We start from the raw sequence: 20553 nt of genomic DNA, 5'->3' as shown, positions 1-20553 counted from the left end.
AACTAAATAATAAACAACGGAAGGCTAAAAGCATAACAAAAGAAATCAAATAATAGTTAAGTTTCGATGTTACATCATATCAAAACAAAGACTAGATTTTATTACTGACATTATCAACATCATGATGAATCTCACATGCAATAACATCCAAAAAGAACAAATATAAAAAATAAGAAGTGAGAAATATTTTATTTTAGCTTACGACGTAGAATATAGCTGAATAACCAAATAAACAACAATATAGTAGACGACTAAATCATGGCAGCAACAAGGTAACAATGCACTTTATCATAGAATGACAAAATTCAATATAATAGATCAAACAATATATCTTCTCATAAACATCACGAGTTCAATATATTGATTCATTCACATGCACAATGAAATGGGCACGGATTACAAAACGTTCATGCACATGGTGCCAATAAAATCAAATTGTGGTATTGCCATAAGACAGCACATGGAGTAGTCTAGGAGATCATGTTGAGTCATGATAAGTGCTATGATTTCATTAAGTTTATGGCCTAGTTTGAAGCACTTATATCAATTTTCCTTGCTTTAGACTTTGTTTTTAACTCAAAACATATCTAAATTGTTAGGTGATCACATTTTGTTTTTGAATCATGTTTTTAGGTAACTTACAAGTATTTGGTTGTTGTTTTGTAGTTTAGGAGAAAGCTAGGAAAGAAGGAAGGAAATCAAGCACAAAGTGGTGAATCTGAAGTTTAAGGAATTTTTGGTTAAGTTCCCAGGCTAAGCCCCAGATCCACGCTTAGCCTCAGCATGGCAGAGAATCCCTGAACAGAATTTTGATCCCCACGCTGAGCGTGGAACTGACGCTTAGCGTGGATTGTGCTGACATGTCATTATTCACATAAGACAAAAGCTTTTATGACCTAAAAGTGGGATTTTCGAGGAGAAAAGGAGGGAGGATCATTCTTGGACTTTGTGTGGCGGCTGGAGAGCTCTGGAACCTTCAAGATCAAGCTTCTTCCTTTCTTCATCATTTGTAGAGTTCTACATGTCTATGTGTAGCTAAACTCACCCTTGTTGGGGTTTGATGTAACTAAATTCATTCTCATGTGTAAACTCTAAGCTATCAATCTAAGTTGTTATTCAGTTTTATTGCTCTTTTTCTGTGCATAATGCTTGTTATGGCTTGATCACCCTTAACTTGAACTTAAGGTTTTTAAGAGATTGAGAAATGATTTTAAACCTTTGACTTGAAATAGAGCAGCTAATGGTGCTTATTGCTAGAGATAGAGTAAATGCCATTGGTCTTTCTTAAGCTCTTGTTTTTAAAGCTGGTTTCTAGGTTAAACTATGCAAGAGATTGATAGTTTAAGCTAGTAACTTAGATGCCAACTTGTAAGAGATTAGGGTTGGTTACTTTTGAGAGTGATTGATAAATTCTAAATAATAACTACTGTGAACTTAGTGATAAGCATGAGAGGAAGGTTTAGTGAAGTCAAACCCCAACAATTTATTAATATTGCATTAGAATCAAGTTTTGCACTCTAAGTGTTTACCAAAACACCAAAAAGAATTGTTATTGCTTGTTTACATTATTTACTGCAGCAAATCAAACTCTTATTGTTTTTCGGTAGCTTAGTTATTATAACAAGTGAAATTGCAAAGTGTTGCGCAAGTCCCTTGGGAGACGATACTCATACTTTCATTGAACTACGTATACGATTTGGTACACTTGCCAAATGGTATAACAAGTTTCTGGCGCCGTTGCCGGGAGTTGCGTCTCAATACTTAGGCAAAGTCACTTGGATTACTAATCTAGGCTTTGATTCATTTATTCTTTTACATTTTGCAATTACTATATTCCTTGTCTTTTAATTCATTGTATCTGTGTTGCTGACTGTTTGTTGTAGCTTTGTGATTCTGGTTTATGCGAGGTATTGTTCCTGCTAGTGATTTAGCTTACGACCCGGAAATTGAGAAAACAACTAGGAGGAACAGGGGAGCAGTAAGAAGCAAAGGTTACTAGCCAAGCAGGCACAACACAGAGAGGCTACTTCGTCCTTTCTCAGTCCTTCTTTATCTGAAATCTTAGAGGAAGTTGAAATGGCAGAGGAAAGACCAAGAATTACTCTTGGTGATCATGCAGCTGCTACTGGTACTACTCATTTCTCTAGCATTGCCACTCCTGCAATCGCAGCCACTAATTTTGAGATGAAGCCAGCACTGTTGAATCTGATTCAGAACAACCAATTTGCGGGCCTTGATCATGAGGACCCATATCTGCATCTCCATACTTTTGTTGAGCTTTGTGGCACAGTGAAGATACATCAGGTTCCTGAAGAGGTGATTCGGATGAAGTAGTTTCCTTTCTCACTACTTGGGAAAGCTAAGATGTGGCTCAATGCTCTACCACATCAAAGCTTAACCAGGTGGTCTGACATAGAGACAAAGTTCTTGGCAAGATTCTTCCCTCTTGCTAAGATAAATCAAGCAAAAAGTGAGATTGTCACATTCTCTCATAAGCAAGATGAACTTCTATTCGAGGCTTGGGAGAGATACAAATCCTTGTTGAGGAGATGTCCAAGTCATGGGTTTGATGACCTTACTCAGGTTAATATTTTTCTGGGTGGATTACAGCCATGGGTGAAAATTCTATTGGATGCCTCAGCTGGAGGTAGTATGCGTTTTAAAACACCGAAGGAGGCTATAGAGTTGATTGATGCTATGGCAACAAATGATTATGATCTACCAGCTGAAAGGGAGTCAAGACAGAAAAGAGGAATTCTAGAGTTGGGATCTCAAGATGCTTTATTAGCTCAAAATAAGCTCTTGTCCCAACAAATTGAGGCTCTTACCAAGCAAGTTGCTCGGATTCCACAACAACTACAATCCACTCAACATCAAGTTCTAAGTTGTGATCTTTGTGGGTTGAATCATCCTCACGGGCAGTGCATTGATACTTTCCCATCTCATGGAGAAGAGGTGAATTACATGGGAAATCAAGCTCGACAAGGAGGAAATTATGGTGGTAATTATGGGAAGAATTGGCAATCACACCCTAGCACAGGGTGGAACCAGAATGATATTGCTCAATCTAGTAGACCTCCTATGCAAAGGCCCAACTTGTATGACAGGCAGACTAAATTAGAAGAAACATTGAATCAGTTCATGCAAGTCTCAATCTCTAATCACAAGAATACTGAAGCATCTATAAAGAATTTGGAGATTCAAATGGGGCAGCTAGCCAAACAATTGGCTGAAAATTCTGGTGGAAATTTTTCAGCCAATACTCATACTAATCCAAAGGAGAATTGTAGTGCAATTACAACAAGAGGTGGTAAGAGAGTGGGTGTGTTGGAGGATGAGGAAGAGCAACAAGAAAACAAGGCTGAAGAGAGAGAGGGAGGTGAAAAAAATAAAAAAATAGAAAATGCAAAAGAGAATGTCATAGAGGGAGAAGAGTTGGCTGAGGAAGTTGCTGTTAAAAAAAAAAAGAGCCAGCTAGCAAGAGAATTGAAGATGAAATCCAAGGTGTCTAGTACCAAGGATATGCCATATCCCCCAGCCCCAAGTAAAAATGATAAAGAGAAGCAATTTGCACGCTTCATGGAGCTTTTTAAGAAGCTTCAAATCAACATTCCCTTCTCAGAGGCATTAGAAGAGATGCCCACTTATGCAAAATTCATGAAAGACCTTGTGATCTATGCATGATTATATGACTGTTTGAATTTGATTGAGATGAAAAGCAAAGTTGACTTGTGTGATTCATTTGTGTAAATTTGAGAGATTCCCACCTAAATACACTTGTGTGATGAGAGAAACACTGATCTTGGTGAGGAAGAGGTTGTTCACTAATTTTCACTAGTATCATTGCCATGCTTGTTAATCCCTTTGGGAACTGTTGCAATACACTTCTGATATCAAATTGTGTGGGCACCACATTAATTGGCTGATCAAGTGTAAACATTTTTTTTTTTGGTGTTCAACTATTGGAAGACATGTATGGCTGTTTTGTGTGATTACCAATTTTCAAATCGTGTTCAATTTGGAGATTAGGTTGTATGCTAACTTAGTTGCTTTATTTTTCTTTGCTTGAGGACAAGCAAGATCTTAAGTTTGGGGTATTGATAAGTGCTATGATTTTATTAAGTTTATGGCCTAGTTTGAAGCACTTATATCAATTTTCCTTGCTTTAGACTTTGTTTTTAACTCAAAACATATCTAAATTGTTAGGTGATCACATTTTGTTTTTGAATCATGTTTTTAGGTAACTTACAAGTATTTGGTTGTTGTTTTGTAGTTTAGGAGAAAGCTAGGAAAGAAGGAAGGAAGTCAAGCACAAAGTGGTGAATCTGAAGTTGAAGGAATTTTTGGTTAAGTTCCCAGGCTAAGCCCCAGATCCACGCTTAGCCTCAGCATGGCAGAGAATCCCTGAACAAAATTTTGATCCCCACGCTGAGCGTGGAACTGACGCTTAGCGTGGATTGTGCTGACATGTCATTATTCACATAAGACAAAAGCTTTTATGACCTAAAAGTGGGATTTTCGAGGAGAAAAGGAGGGAGGATCATTCTTGGACTTTGTGTGGCGGCTGGAGAGCTCTGGAACCTTCAAGATCAAGCTTCTTCCTTTCTTCATCATTTGTAGAGTTCTACATGTCTATGTGTAGCTAAACTCACCCTTGTTGGGGTTTGATGTAACTAAATCCATTCTCATGTGTAAACTCTAAGCTATCAATCTAAGTTGTTATTCAGTTTTATTGCTCTTTTTCTGTGCATAATGCTTGTTATGGCTTGATCACCCTTAACTTGAACTTAAGGTTTTTAAGAGATTGAGAAATGATTTTAAACCTTTGACTTGAAATAGAGCAGCTAATGGTGCTTATTGCTAGAGATAGAGTAAATGCCATTGGTCTTTCTTAAGCTCTTGTTTTTAAAGCTGGTTTCTAGGTTAAACTATGCAAGAGATTGATAGTTTAAGTTAGTAACTTAGATGCCAACTTGTAAGAGATTAGGGTTGGTTACTTTTGAGAGTGATTGATAAATTCTAAATAATAACTATTGTGAACTTAGTGATAAGCATGAGAGGAAGGTTTAGTGAAGTCAAACCCCAACAATTTATTAATATTGCATTAGAATCAAGTTTTGCACTATAAGTGTTTACCAAAACACCAAAAAGAATTGTTATTACTTGTTTACATTATTTACTGCAGCAAATCAAACTCTTATTGTTTTTCGGTAGCTTAGTTATTATAACAAGTGAAATTGCAAAGTATTGCGCAAGTCCCTTGGGAGACGATACTCATACTTTCATTGAACTACGTATACGATTTGGTACACTTGCCAAACGGTATAACAAGTCACACCCTCATTACACTCTATAATAGGTGTAAATACAACCAGGGTTTCATTAGAACAATTGTGTCATGCAAGTTCCGCCCCATACACACAATGGATGAGATTTGGATTTCCCAAATCCAGCTATCCTCGAGAATTGATCCCTAAATGTTTACACAAGGAGCCTTTTTGGTGGCGTATTCCATATCGTATTCATCCAAAACAAGATGCATATGATACATGTCAAACAAGACTGCTTGATGCATTATCATATTACAACAATATAATCCATAATGTACATCAACTTATTTCTTTTCATATTCACGTTGTGCCTAAGCCTTACTTAGACTTTCCATCATAAGTGTCTAACTGGATCCATACACAAAGATACCAATAGTACAATGTCATTCAACTTATATATAGTTCATAGTCAGGTGATTAGCATATGCAATTACCTCAACTAATAATAACATTAAATAGTATAAGAATTATGACCATTAGACATATGGTAAATTACGAACAAAAGAATCAAGAAAAACAAAGTAGCACCCAGCAACATCCACCTTGCACCCATCGCAGATCCCCTAGAGAACACATGTTGCTCTTTGGTTAGATTGTGTCTAGTGTGACCAAGATCAGGCTCGATGAAAACACCACAGGGAGCTCTTAGAACTCCCACGTTCGATGTGGACCAATCCACGCTTAGCAAGAATGGCACATAGAGCAAATTTTGTTCTCAACCACATGATAATGCCCGAAGAACCTAAGGTGGCGTCTGGGGTCGTATCAGAAATGTAACATAGTAGAAATACAAATCTCATGCAACAAGTGTCAATCATCCAATTTGCAATTACGATCGGTAAACACATTCCATAGTTCATATTACACTTTTAAAAGATACAAACTACACACATTACTTACTATATGCTCACAATCACCCAATACATTCCCTAGACTTCCTACAAAAATTCATGAGCAAAACAAAATTCACAAGATTAGTCTAAAACATTAAATTAAACACGTATACATGCTAACATTATTAAATTGAACATTGAACGATCACGGAGAAGATAGAAACACAAGATACATGTAAATTGAGATTTCTCCCCTCATACAACACATGCAAGAGAGAAGAGATTTAGGATGAATCTCACTATCTAGCTTATATTTCACGTTCAAAATGAGACTACTCACTTTTCCTTAATTTAGTGAACCTTAGAAGATGGATATGGATATTCAAGTGATCTCCCACTCTAATTTTCCCAATTCTTTAGAGTGCAAACTTACGAAAAAAGAAAATATGAGAAACGTAAAAAAAAAGACTGACTCACTCCCTCTTAAAACTTAACTCCTCTCGGTTAAAATAATTAATTCAAATTACTCTTCCTTTCCTTCATATGATAATAATAATAATAATAATAATAATAATAATAATAATAATAATAATAATAATAATAAAATAATTAATTATAAAACCACACACACAAAATAAAAACCTTTAATATAATCAACCCAATAATTATAAAAATAAATAATAAATACATAAATATTATTAATGAAAAAAATCATAATCTTACAATAAACTATGCTTTATCCTAATATTTGATTTTTAAGATTTTTGGAATTAAGAATTATTTTATTTATATAAATTTAAACTAAAATACACTTAATATTTGATTTTTAAGATTTTTTGAATTAAGAGTTATTTAATTTATATAAATTTAAAGTGAAATATACTTATTTATTAATTATAAACTTATATGAATGATATTTTGATGTAGCCGTTTGACGAAATAGTATTTATTTTCGATACAAATTCCAGTAATAGTATTAATGTCTTCAATATCATAATAAAAAAATATAAGTACCTTATAAAAACCAAAATTGTTGACATTCTATTAAGAAATAGTCTTGATTACTTCACTTTATATAAATGTATAATTAGATAAAAAAAACATTATTATATATTGAAATTCTAAAAATTTAAAATTTAGAAAAAGAATAATGCTAAATCAACCCAAAATTAGAAAGAAAAAAAAGTTAAAGAAATGAGTAATATTTGTTTCTCTAATGCATGAAAAATGTATATGGATAATGGAGATGGAACCAAATGTGAATGTGGTTCCCACAAAGTAACGACACCACCATCAATGATCAAACTATTGCACCAGGCCAGCAGATTTCTCCAATGCGGATTCAGCACCAGCATCGAGTGATCGAGAAATTGAAGGAAATGGGATGGGACCCATCTCATTTACAAAATATAAACGAGTCTTATTTTCTCATAACTGAAAAATGACAATGAGGCTTTTTCTCCCAACCCGCATGCTCGTGACACGTGACACCTCTGGAACGTGTCTCATCTAACTTCATGTGCTGGCAATGCATTATTGGCCACTTTTAATTCTTACCAGTACCAAAACTCGACATGTTTCAATCATTCGTACGGATTACCCCTTTCTTACTGTCGCATTTTTTCATCTGAAAAGATGTTTATATACTTTTTCTTTAAAAAAATATTAGAGACTATTAGATTACGTGAACTTTATGATTATATTTTTTTTAATAATAATACAATACACTAAACTATTTTTAAGAAAACAAATAACTAGTACCGGTACTATTATTTTTCCATTGCACTTGCACTCGATCGTGACTATTTGTCCGAAAATAACTGGCAAGTGGAAACCGACAGGTTTGTTTGCTGTTCACCATCGCAACATTGACCATGTCCGAGTAAATGTCACCGGAAGCATGGGTTGTCGGTTTCTAAGCCCACGTGTCATCCGAATGCACGATAGCAACGAGGTTTTTGTGCCTCCAACGAGTAAAACAAGCTTCATTCTTTTGAGAAATAGCTCAATTATAGTGGCTAGTGAGATTCACGTGCATCGGGAGCATTGATTCCCAAAATTTTCAATTTCGGAAAGGTCTAATTTCTTTTTCTCGGGGTTTACCCAAAAAAGAAAAAATATGATTCGGTTCATTTCTAGTCGCTACCCTTTTAAGTTTCACGACCTTTATTATCTGCATTTTGCAAGGTTGGGATATATACTCCATTACTATTATTATTATTATTATTAATAAGTGAGAATAATAATATAATATAATAATAGGCAAAAGACCTAAAAAGAAAGTTAGGTCATACAGGGGAACCAGCAATCCATCAATCAGTCACTGATGCCTCTCTTTCTCTCTCTTCTGCTGCTTTTCTCGGGAAAATTGTGTTAGGGTTTCTGTGATTGAGCATTTGAGCTTGCAATCAGCTCCTTGAGGGCACAAAAGATTCCATTGTTTGGTTCCAGATTAAAATTTTGTCAGGTTTGATTTCTTTGAGTATTCACTTTCTATTTTTGGAAACACCAACAACATTATAGGCTTTGGCCACTTGCGGTCTAATCCATGGCTAACCAGATCTCGCTTTCTGTTAGTTTGTTTCAGTTCAGATCTTCACTCTCCAAGGATATGGTGAGGGGTAAAACTCAGATGAAGCGCATCGAGAATGAGACAAGCAGGCAAGTAACGTTCTCGAAGAGAAGGAACGGGTTACTTAAGAAGGCCTTTGAGCTTTCAGTGCTGTGTGATGCTGAAGTCGCACTCATCATCTTCTCTAACAGAGGCAGGCTTTATGAGTTCTCCAGTTCAAGGTATGTTACTCCCACTCATCTTTCAAGCTTACTAATTACTTGTTTAAGTTCTTCATTATTTCACTCAATATAGGTAAAAATGTTTTTCCCTGACGCTGAGTAGTACTGAATCTTATGCCTATATATGGAACCAGGGCCATAGTTTGCTAGGTTCGTACCATAAGCATAAAGCTACCTCAGCCCCTTGTCAGTAATAGCATGAATATTTTGTGAATTTTAATCATGGCTAGCCTATTTAATCCTTGCTGGCTTAAGAAATATTATATAAGAGACCTATACTATACGCATTGAATATCAATTTTGAAACTGGAAAATAAATAAGCTAGTAAGATAATAGATGCTCATATATATATAGGGCACTGTAGAAGGAAAGGGTTGATTTTATAATTATAACTATATTAGATTATCATCACACTTGCAAAATAAGAATTCCTACACAAGGGTTAACAAGGAAGAAATAAATTTAACGGACTGCCAAAATCATCAAGGTGAATTAAGAAAGGAATAGTCTGTTATTATTCACCTGGATTATGGACATAGACATATTTAGCCATACGTGTCAGTGTTTTTTTCTTTACCTTTTTTTTTTGTCATATATATGGATTGTTTTGGTACATTTTCCCCTCAAAAGGTACAGTTAATTGAAGGTAAGTTGTCCTATTAGTCTCGCGTATAAACGACAATCCCTCTTTTTCCTTAAAATGCAATTCATTGGTTGAAACATGAAGTACTACGTAGTATAATTTTTTTAATTTCACATTTGATTAAAAAAAGAATGCTAGTAACACAATAGCACATTCTATACTATAGTAGCTAAATTTCGTGATGTAATAATAAATATCTATTGATTTGGCGAAATCTCATTAACCTTATTAAAAACCATCGACAAAGCCAACCAGACTTATAGGCTATCATAATTCCATGGTTCATTGGTCGTATTGTGCATTGATTACTAATAAACAGAATAAAAAAAAAAGTTTATTATGACTGAACTATATTGTACTATTTTACTTATGTTTTGTTTCAATTTACATCAAAGACCATCTTATAATTCAAGACAAGGTACCATGCATGTTTATTTACTTTAGATACATCATGTTAAAACGTATAACTTGTTGAGTGTTAACTATGGAGCTCATCGTGAATCCAGCTTCGTTATAATTAGTACAACACTATTGCCAAGCACTGATGCACAACAGGAAGTTAATCATCGACCACTTTCTTGTTCTTCAGAGAGTGGGGCTTGTCGGGCTTTCACCACAGTGAAGTGGGAGCTGCTGCTTTTGTCTTTATAATAATGGATGTGTTTGGTAGTGTGGCGATGGAATAGAGGTAGAGGATGAATAGAGAAATAAATTTAAAAAATTGAAGTGAAAATAGAAGTTATTTGGTTAAAGGATAATTGAAGAAAAATAAAGCAAAAAATTAAAAATTGAGTTTTTGAGAGGTTATTTAATTTTAAATTAAAATTTTTTCTAACTTACTTTTATTATAATAACTATTTATATTTATATTTAAAATTATTTACCTTTAAAAATAAATAAATACACACACACACACAAAATCTTACATCAAATCTTATATTTTTAATAACTTTTGTGTAATAATAATTTAATTGATCTAATTATTGAATTATGTAATATTATACTCAAGATTATATATATCAAATTTTACGTAATTTTAAAATTATTTAGTAGTTCATCGTATTGTTTTAATTTCACATATAATATGATATGTGTAAATATCCGTTTTTAGATAACATATTTAGAAAAAATTAAATTAATAATGTAAAATTTGATATATATAATCTTGAATATAATATCACATAATTCATTGATTGGAACGGTTAAATTTGCACTATACAAAAAAAATATTGAAGATATAAAATTTAGTATGAGTTTTTAGACTAACACTTAGAGTATAAGAAAGATCCATTTATTTTAAGAGTAACTCTATCAAGACTTATTTTATTCAATAACTTAAGTCATATATCAAGTTTTAGCAATTCAACTGTTAGATTAAATTTTTTTAATATATAGATCAAGTCTATAATTTTTTTTAGATTGAGAACTATTTGATATTTCTTTATATAAATTCAAATCAATTGATAAAATACTTTTATGATTTTTGTTAATTTAAATTAATAAAATAAAATATCAAATAATATTTAATTTTTTAAAAAATTTGTAAACTTGATCTATACATTAAATTTTTTTAATTTAATAATTAAATCATTAAAATTTGATATAAAATATTAATTATTAAATATAGACTTAAAGTAAATAGATATTTTTTCTATATATTTTCAAAAAAAAATTTATTTCGAAACTTATGTGCACTTTCTCGGACAAGATGGAGAGAAAACTCTACTCCTTGCTTCAGCCCGTTGCCAGGTTCAAGCTACTGAGGGTTCACTTGAACTAGACAATTAGACCCAAGTTAGAGAAAAGTTCAATTAAATTATTGGTTTTTTCTTTTTCTCTTTTATTATATAATTCAAAATCAATTTTCACTCACTTTTCTTTTTCTTCAAAATTTTTCTGTACTTCCATCCTACCAAATGGAACAAGAAAAAACCAATGATGGGTGAGGTGTAAATATGTCATTTCCATTTTTCTAGAAGCCTTTCTAAATCCTAGTGATCACTGATCAGCATTCAAAACAAAACTTATTTTCACTTAAAACAACAAAATGTATTATGTTTTTGAATTATTCTTATTTAAAAATATCTCACTTAAATATTTAATAATTTTTAATTACACTTTAAAGTCATTTAGTAAGGATATTTTAATCAAAAAGATTATTTATGTATAATCTTTTTTAAGCAATTAAAGATAATATTATTACTTTAGGTCATTAGTAACTTTACTTGTCACATCAGTTTTTTTTCTTCTTTTTTTCTTAAGAATTGGTACTTAAAATTTATAAAAATAATTTATATATTGATTCTTAAGAAAAAAGGAAAAAAGAAGCTGATAACTGGAATTGTTTATAAATCACCCCCTGGATATGGCCTTAGATGATAAATAATTTCTAATGAAGATAGCATTTTTTTTAGAACCATTAGTTGTTTAATCGTAGGACAGGATTCAGTATGATACAAATTGGAATCTTAAAAAATAACATCAAAGTAAGAGCCGGACCTTGATATACCTGAAATTACTGTTATATTAAAATCTGTTTCTCTTTTTGATCCGCCACGAATATCACTTATTGGTAATATTTTTTTGTTCTATTCATTAATGAAAATATGTCCAAATCTTAGGATAATGCATTCAAAACCTTCTGCCAATTATACTGGCCCTTTTCCTTTTGTATTTGTCAAATTATTGTTTGAGGTGTGGTCTGTTTATCAGTGTATATAGTTGCAGAAACCCAAGGCCAATTTTCTGTTGGAACAGAAACCCAAGGCATTGTCTTGTGCTATATCGAGGATTATATTATCTCTCTGAAGTCTAAACTATGGTCAATTAATCACTTATGCCACGTAAATTTTTTAATAAAATGACAGAAACCCCTTCCAAATTCCAATGTTTAGTGTATAAACTATAAAAGACTTTGTTCGGATAAAAGTATGGAAGCATGTTTTTAAAAAAGAAATAATTTATTTTAGTAAAACGAATGTATTTTTGAGTTTTTTCTAATTGACATCTAGACAAACATGGAGTTTATTTAATTGTTTCCGAGAACCACAATCTTCCAAACAGAAAATATTCTTTTGGTGAATTCAGCAATTTTTCTGTTCAATGACATACTTTTGAGGCGTGTCCGTTCCTTGAAATAATTCTTATTTGTTGAGTTTGGTTATTTTTTGTTTTAATAATGGCTGAGAATTAAAATTTGATGATAAATTGATAATGATCCTACCTAAATGATCTTGAAGATATAGTATTATAAAGAGAAATAATATTTCCTCTGAAACATTTCGGTCGAATATTCTTCCGAAAATATTTTTGTTGTGAATTTGTAATTAATGCATTTACATATGTCAATTTTTTCTTACTCAATTGACTAAATTTTCCGTCCACTTTTTGAAATAATAAGCATTTCTCTATTATAAAAAATGGCTAATTATATTCTTGAATATATACTTTCCTTTTGAATATCAGTATTTCAAGTCTACAACTAGCTACGTACTTCTCTTCCTTGATAACATCGAAGACATAAATGCATTTCATTTTTAAACTGAAAGTAGTATTTATAGGGTTAATATTGCTACATATAACTTGTTAGAATTTTTTTTTATTTCTTTGCTATTGAAAAATTATTAAAGTTGACTAGCTAAAAAATTCTTTACTATTACATTTAGTAAAACAGAAAAGTCAAATATATTGATAAAAGGCCTAAAATATAGTTATTTTTATTTCTAGTATAAAAGTCTGTCTTAAATTTTGTTTTCAGACTTCTATCATTAATTATTTGGCCGACCTTATACATGATTGAAAAGTTAGTTTACTATTTTTTTTAATGCATTATGTATTGTTATAATCATTTTAACTAATAATTTTTTTACTAATAAGAAAGATATGTAAAAAAACTTTTACAAGAATATTGAGAGGAATCTTTATATTAAATGTAATTTTTTTAGATTAAATAAAAAATTATTTTGTAATAATTTTTATTATCACTAAAAATTATATGAAATATTATTAAAAGTCTATTTTGTTGTAGTAAAAAATTATGAATTGTCTTTTATAACTTTTTTTATTTATTTTTATTTTATTTTTATGTGTGTCTAGATACTAATTTAAAATCATGTACATTTCAATATAAAAAAATTGAAATTTGTGAGTGTAATTTTTTTTTAAAACTCCAATTGAGCTTAATTCAATTGAATCCCAAACATATCTTAAACCATCAAAATTGATTGTCATGTTTTTCTGATTGACGTTACACCGATTTCTTTTCATACACAATCATTTTGTATCTCGTCTTTTCCTAATTTTTATCCATGTGATCACACATCCATCTTACATTCACTATCATATATAGTATAGTTAAACATATAGCACTATGATAAAAGTCGTCTTTAAATTTAGTAGGCACTTTGTAATTACGAATAACCCTTGTATCTTTTTTTCTTTTTAGTCATTTTTCTTGTATTTTTGTGTGACATCTTTATTAAATTTTTTTTAACATTTTTGTATTATTGATTCCATATATTTAAACTTAAAAACTTGTGATAACACATTTTCTCTAATTTTTACTTTCAAGTCATATTTCTTATGTTAAAATCCTTATTTGGTCTCTTATAATATTTTTTGTTTTAATTTAGTCTCATTTTAATTTTTTGTTTCAATTTAGTCGCTAATCATTTAAATTATTGCAATTTGGGACTTCCGTCCAAATGATTTAAACGGAGTTAACTGTTGGCTACGTAGATGTCACGTAGATGCGTAGGTAGATGCCAAATTTCTTGAATACACCTAGAACCAGAACGACCCGTTCTGGTTATATTATTGGTGTGTTAATTTTGTACCTGGAATAGGCCGTTCCAGATGCGAAATTAACATACTAATAGTGTAACCAGAACGGGCCGTTCTGGTCCAGAATGGTCGATGATTGTAGTTCACGATTGTGAATCGTGCAAGGAAAAAGACCCAAGGTATAAAGTATTTCAAACACTAAATTTGGTAATATTGTCAATGAGGATTGATAACTTCAATTGTTAAACATTTGGGCTATATAGTGTATTATTAAGGACAATGCAGTGTATCATTAAGGACAATTGTAGCAGGTTTTATTTAATTGTTAGTCAAACTGGAGTGAACCACTTACTAGCAAATTGATACTATATAGTCAAGGATGAAACGAAATAGTGTTTTTCCTTGAAGTCATTGACGATGTACCCCAACAATAACAATTTGTTAGGTACAACCTGAATTTTTGTGGTTTAGGGTTTCCTTTCAGCGTTACCTAGATGATTTCCTTTCTCAGTAATTTCTTTGAACTTTATAAATATATGTTATGTTCTGAATTTTTGTTTTCAGTTTCTGAACCATGTTTCTGTCTTTGAATTTATGGTATGTTATGAATCTTTATTTTCAATTTTTAAATCACACTACGGCATTTTGGTCAACGTATGCATGAAGTTGGCGTTCTAGAACGGGCCGTTTTAAAATCAGAACGGCCCGTTCTGCTACACTCATAGTGTGTTAAATTTGCATTTGGAACGGCCCGTTCTAGTTGCAAAGTTAATACATAACATGTACAAGCAAAACGGACCGTTCTAGTTTCATAACGAGCCATTTTAGTCTCAGGTATATTCATGACATCCACCTGCATATATTGTCTTATTCCTACTTATGAAAAACCTGTTGTTTTCAAAGTTTCTCCGAGAAACTAGTGAACCAGTGAATCATTCCTGAAGTGAACTGGTGAATGTCACCGATGAATGCTATTTTCTTGTGAAATGTGCTTCACTGGTTGACTTCAGTGATCATTCACATTTCAAATATCCTGTCATGCTGTCGTATCAAATCAGTGGTAGCTCAGAAACTTTTAATGCTCTTGTCCATTGGAGATGCTCCAGTATAAACAAAACAGTTGAACGATATCAAAGGAAAATCAAGGACCAGGGTGTCAGCAACAAAGGAATCCATGAAAACACACAGGTTAGCCCTTCATATATATATATATATATATATATATTGGTATTTGCTTAATTTTTTTTTATCGAATATATGACAATGATATTGTTAGGAACATACACTATATTATATATGGTTGTTGTGCAATACATCTTCAACAGGTTAATTTTTGGTGTCATGAAAAATCTAAACTTCGATCCATGCGTACATGGTTGCTGCCAAATGTAGCAAGTTTTGATGTTTAACTAGCCAGTCTAGCCTCCTATAGTTTTGAGTTGTGTCTTCATGAAATATACCGTAAATAGAACAGGTTGATATTCCGTATAAAGTAAAATAACAGTGGTTTTTAGTTCCACCTTAAACACAGTCAAGATACGTCATTGATGTTACAGTAAACAGTACTTTAGCAACATATACCCATGGATATTTTTGTTTTGAACATGGATTTTCTGCAGTCATAAAAGTGGCTGCACACATGAAATCTTATCCATTAAAATTAATTTATATTAATTAATAAAATAAAATATAATTGAAAAAATTATGTCCTTTGATTATAATTGCAGGATCCTACGGTTGTTTTATGACTGAAAGAAATTTTGGTCCATATATATTTTGACCCGAGTTGCTGAACAAGTTTAAAGCGCTTATGTGAAACACAAAATGGGTTTGAAAACAAGTACAAATAGGATAAAGAATTTTTTGAAAGTTTATTTGGGTCCAAATAATATTTTTTTTACATTAATGGCATCTTTTAGCCAAAGCCCTATGGTATGTACTTGTAAGAAACAACATGGGTTGAATACCATGGTATATCCACGTAAATCAATAATTAATTTTAGGTTTAATTACAATTTTTTACTATTTATATTTTATAATTTACATTTTAAGGTAATTGTTCATTTACATTTTAGAATTATCATTTTACCAATTAATTGTTTAATATAATATGTTGACTATTGATATATCATGACAATTACTAATGTGATATATAAATGATGATATGATATAAAATATTATATCAACTATCACATGTCAACAATCAATGAATCGTATCAATAATTAATTAAAGATTTTAGATTGTAAATTAACAAGATGATAAAATATGTTAAATTCTTTAAAATTGAGTAGCTAAATGTACAATTTTAAAATTTTGATGACAAAATTTAAGTTATAAATTATGGGTAAAAAAAAAAAAAGAAGAAGAAATTTAGCCTTAATTTTATGAGTCTGTCTGCTTAATTTTCAATTATTTCATGCATATATATATATATACCCTCACTTGAATGAATTCCCAACTTTTATATGCTCATATATACACATCTCCACGCATGCATGCACGCACGACTTCTACGTTTGAATTTAGCCATTTGTATGCTTTACATTATGTGTTCCAATTAGTATCTAGACCCTAATCCCACAGTGCCTCCACCAGAATCGCCACTTCTCGGTGCCATTTCACAGTCGTTTTTGCATAGTTTGTGATGGTTGGTTGTGCTTGTCCCTCTTCTCCTTCGATAGGCTTTCAGTTTATTCTCATGATGCTTCTGGATTTTCATCTAGACTCTTACTCTAGCATTTTATTTTCAACTTCGAATATTTAATGCAACGAAAGAGAAGAAGAAGTAACACTACCATCGCGTTTGGTTCATCAGAACACAAATATGATAGCTTAATTAATGAGTGAACGAGTGGGAAATCGTATTTGTGTCCTTTATATATTCTGTGTTACATGCAGCCTCCGAAGGAAGGTGATGTCAGGATGGCAACGAAGATCGAGCACCTAGAAGTTTCCAGAAGGTTTTTAGAACCGACTTTCACAAGTTTCATTAATCTGATTGGTTTTGAGAGAAACACATAACTGACTACTCTCAACATTGGAGATCCTTACATAATGCAGGAAGCTTTTGGGTGATGAATTGGATACGTGTTGTATTTACGAGTTACAACAGCTAGAGAATCAGATCGAAAGCAGCCTCAACAAAATTAGGGCAAGAAAGGTATTCTTCAATCACATAATTTTCCACTTATGTTAACGTGTGTTTGATGAGTGTTGAAAAAATTGATTTTGAATTAAATTATTTTTGTAAAATTCATTTGTGTTTTTATCATATTAAAACTCAATATAACAATAGTTTTGATATAATAAAGTAGTTTCAATTAAGAATCAATTATTGACATATAATAAATTTCTTAATGTGAAATCATACATCTGAAAATTTACATGTTAACAGACATTTTACATAATTTTTAAGAATTCAATGTAAAATTAAACAAACACTTAACCAAAACAAGTAGTTCAGGATATATTAATTGTTTATAAAGGTTGAAATAAATTGGGTTTAAAGGGAAACTAAAGAAAGCTAACAACACATTAAAGACTGATATTATTATTTAAGACGCAAAAAATGTTCAACATTAACAGTTAAAGGAAATTTATTGTATACAATTCACATCCTATAATCAAGAAAAAAAGATACCTCTACAAGTATCAAACCCATAAAAGGCCCCTGTAGCCAATCCTCAACTTAAACTGCAAAGCTGAATACAATTAAACGGGTTAACACACCAATCTGAGAAGGAGAAAACTACTGAACTAATTATTTTAGCAGATAAGCAGGACTAAGACTGAAAGTTCATAAAATCTAACAAGGAAATTAGCCCAAGATGAAGAATTTTTTCGGTTCCATAGCCTGGGTAGGTCTGAATAAATTTTCCCTTAAATCAATTGCTAAATATAACGAGCAGAACGTCTAAAACTGCAAAAAAAACCTAATTATGACATAATGATGGTCTATGATCTTTGATATGTGCGTATTAAAAATATTAATTAATTAATAATCAAGACACCTAACGTTGAAAATTCGGTGCTGCCTGTGCTCAGAATCAATTGTTCAGGGAGCGAATTGAGAAGCTAAAAGATGAGGTAATGTTATGTCTTGATGATTGCACGCATATCTTTCTTTCGATAATTTGTTTTAGATTGCTCATTAATTAGAACTACCATGTTCTTTGGACTGACTTCAGGAACGGTGCTTACTCGAAGTAAATAAACGCTTACGGGACCAGGTTATTCATTCTTTGTTCTTCGCATTCCAAAATCAGATTCTGCGCATTCTTTTATTTCAACTCATCTCATTATAGACTGTTTCTTTAATTTTGAGACTGAAGTTTTGGAGAGGGAAAATATTTTTTTTATCCCTCTCTAATTTGATAGTTGTTTAAAATAAAATAATATAAATTTATTTTCATCGTCTTTTATTTATTTTTATAGAAGTTATATAAGTCTCTTAATTGAAAAATAAAAATATTATTTTCTCTTCTCTCTCCCTTCAAAATTCCACTCCTTAATATGTTGCAAAAGTTTCGCATGAAGTATCAAATTAGTGGAAAATATTTCTAACTAACTACTATCATGCTACAATTTTATTTAACATTATTCCTCTTTTTCGTTATTCTTTCTTCATGATTCAAGGCGGATTTCTAACATCATTAAATTGTTATAGTATCGGATGCAACAACAGCGTTCTTGGAGCGATGAGGATGTGGAACTCTTCACAGAAAAAGGGGGAGAAGAGGTAGAGACGGAGTTATTCATAGGGAGACCAGAGAGAAGAATGCCATTAAAGTTGAAACCTGGAACACATTGTGCTAATAAAACATACATAGCCAAATAATCTGTAGATTGAATATTAATAATGCCCTTGTAAACGCTAGCGCACCTTCACCCTGTTATATTCATGTCTGATTAAGATGCTTAACTTTTGTTGTACCTAACAAATCACAATGGCGATTGTGAACTGCTACTTAAATAATTGGAGTACAACAGTCACGTTCCAAACCTTTTTTTTTATATCTGTTTTTTGACTTTATAAGTTGATTACAAGGTTGTGTTATGTTTACTCTCTGCCATGTTTAAATGGACTTAAATAATGGGAGACAAGGAATTAGGATCAGTGTTATTAGAACTGGATACATTATCGATCATAATAGATTAGTGATTAGTGAGTTACCGGTCAAACAAGTAGATTACAGGTTAAGTTACATGAATTAATATATATATATATATATATATATATATATATATATATATATATATTATTTGTTTGGCACTTTAAACCGACAACAATATTCTAGGGGTGAGAGTGAGATGTAACTTAAGAATCAAGGGTCGTGGGTTTGACTCCTTGCAGCTACATATAATTTTAACTTTTTGTGCTTAAACCACTTAAACAGCAGGACAGTGCACGCATATGAGGAATCAGCACCTAACCTTGGGAGCATTTCCGATCAAATAAATTGAAGTTTATTTGAAGACCTCAAAGCTAGAATCTTAGTAACTTTGTTCTGCTGTTCTTTTGGTTATGTTCACGACTGATGCCTTACACTTTATTTTTTCTGGCTTTTTTAATGATTTATATTGGTTGAAAAATTTGGTTCATCACTATTATTATTAGCAAAGTCTTTTTTTCTAATAACATTTTTTTTCCTTTCATGAGGCTTGAATTCGAAATTTTCTTTAAGGGGTCAAATCTAATACCATTTGGATCAGTGACTTGTTAGTTTTAGTGTCATATTTTGATACTTGGTTAGTGAGTAAATAGTCAAGTCTTTAAATGCAAATTAATAATCACATTTTTTTTAATATGTTTAGGATTTAGGATTTAGGGTTTAAGTGATTTAAAAAAATGTACTTGGCATAATAAACTATATGAACCAGACTTGGAATAATAAGACATAACACAATAAAAATCTTGTTGCAAGTTATATAAACCTAAGAAATTTAGTGTATGTTAGAGGTCTACTAATTACATTACAATTTTATATTTTTTGTCATCATCGAATTGTGAGCCAATATACCCATGTGTGTCTCGTATTTATGAGTTTTTTAAAGATATCGTCAAGATTCTAAACAAGCGGTCTCACTTGACTCATTAAAGTGATTTCATCATGTGTATGCATCAAATCATTCATAAATGGCTCATTATCAAAAATTTTGTTTCTCATTTC

The 20553-nt window shown here is 31.5% G+C and overlaps 1 protein-coding gene across 3 annotated transcripts; it reads left to right on the top strand.

Moving 5' to 3' along the window:
• Positions 1-8439: 8439 nt before the first annotated feature.
• LOC109807806 (agamous-like MADS-box protein AGL19) lies at positions 8440-19396 on the top strand. Of its 3 annotated transcripts, none has more exons than XM_020370444.3 (8): positions 8440-8630; positions 8751-8956; positions 15480-15570; positions 17282-17343; positions 17444-17543; positions 18428-18469; positions 18571-18612; positions 19050-19396. In XM_020370444.3, the coding sequence occupies exons 2-8, from the start codon at positions 8775-8777 to the stop codon at positions 19218-19220; spliced, it is 690 nt and encodes a 229-aa protein (XP_020226033.1). In that variant the 5' UTR covers positions 8440-8630; positions 8751-8774; the 3' UTR covers positions 19221-19396. The 3 variants fall into 3 exon arrangements, with proteins under 3 accessions (XP_020226033.1, XP_020226032.1, XP_020226034.1); XM_020370443.3 differs by having other exon boundaries at positions 8741-8956; XM_020370445.3 differs by having other exon boundaries at positions 8441-8630; positions 8741-8956; positions 15489-15570.
• The last annotated feature ends 1157 nt before the right edge of the window (positions 19397-20553 follow it).

This window comes from Cajanus cajan, chromosome 5, assembly GCF_000230855.2.
Source record: "Cajanus cajan strain Asha chromosome 5, NIPB_CcT2T_4, whole genome shotgun sequence".
Taxonomy (NCBI): domain Eukaryota; kingdom Viridiplantae; phylum Streptophyta; class Magnoliopsida; order Fabales; family Fabaceae; genus Cajanus; species Cajanus cajan.
Note: the sequence above shows the minus strand (reverse complement) of the source record. Positions and strands in the feature narration are given on the sequence as shown.

Bases quoted from the DNA above. Each gene is read 5' to 3' on its own strand.
- LOC109807806 (XM_020370444.3), top strand. From the start codon at position 8,775: ATGGTGAGGGGTAAAACTCAGATGAAGCGCATCGAGAATGAGACAAGC. The intron at 15,571-17,281 runs GTTAGCCCTTCA...TGTTACATGCAG, and splicing joins GAATCCATGAAAACACACAG to CCTCCGAAGGAAGGTGATGT. The intron at 17,344-17,443 runs GTTTTTAGAACC...TACATAATGCAG, and splicing joins CACCTAGAAGTTTCCAGAAG to GAAGCTTTTGGGTGATGAAT.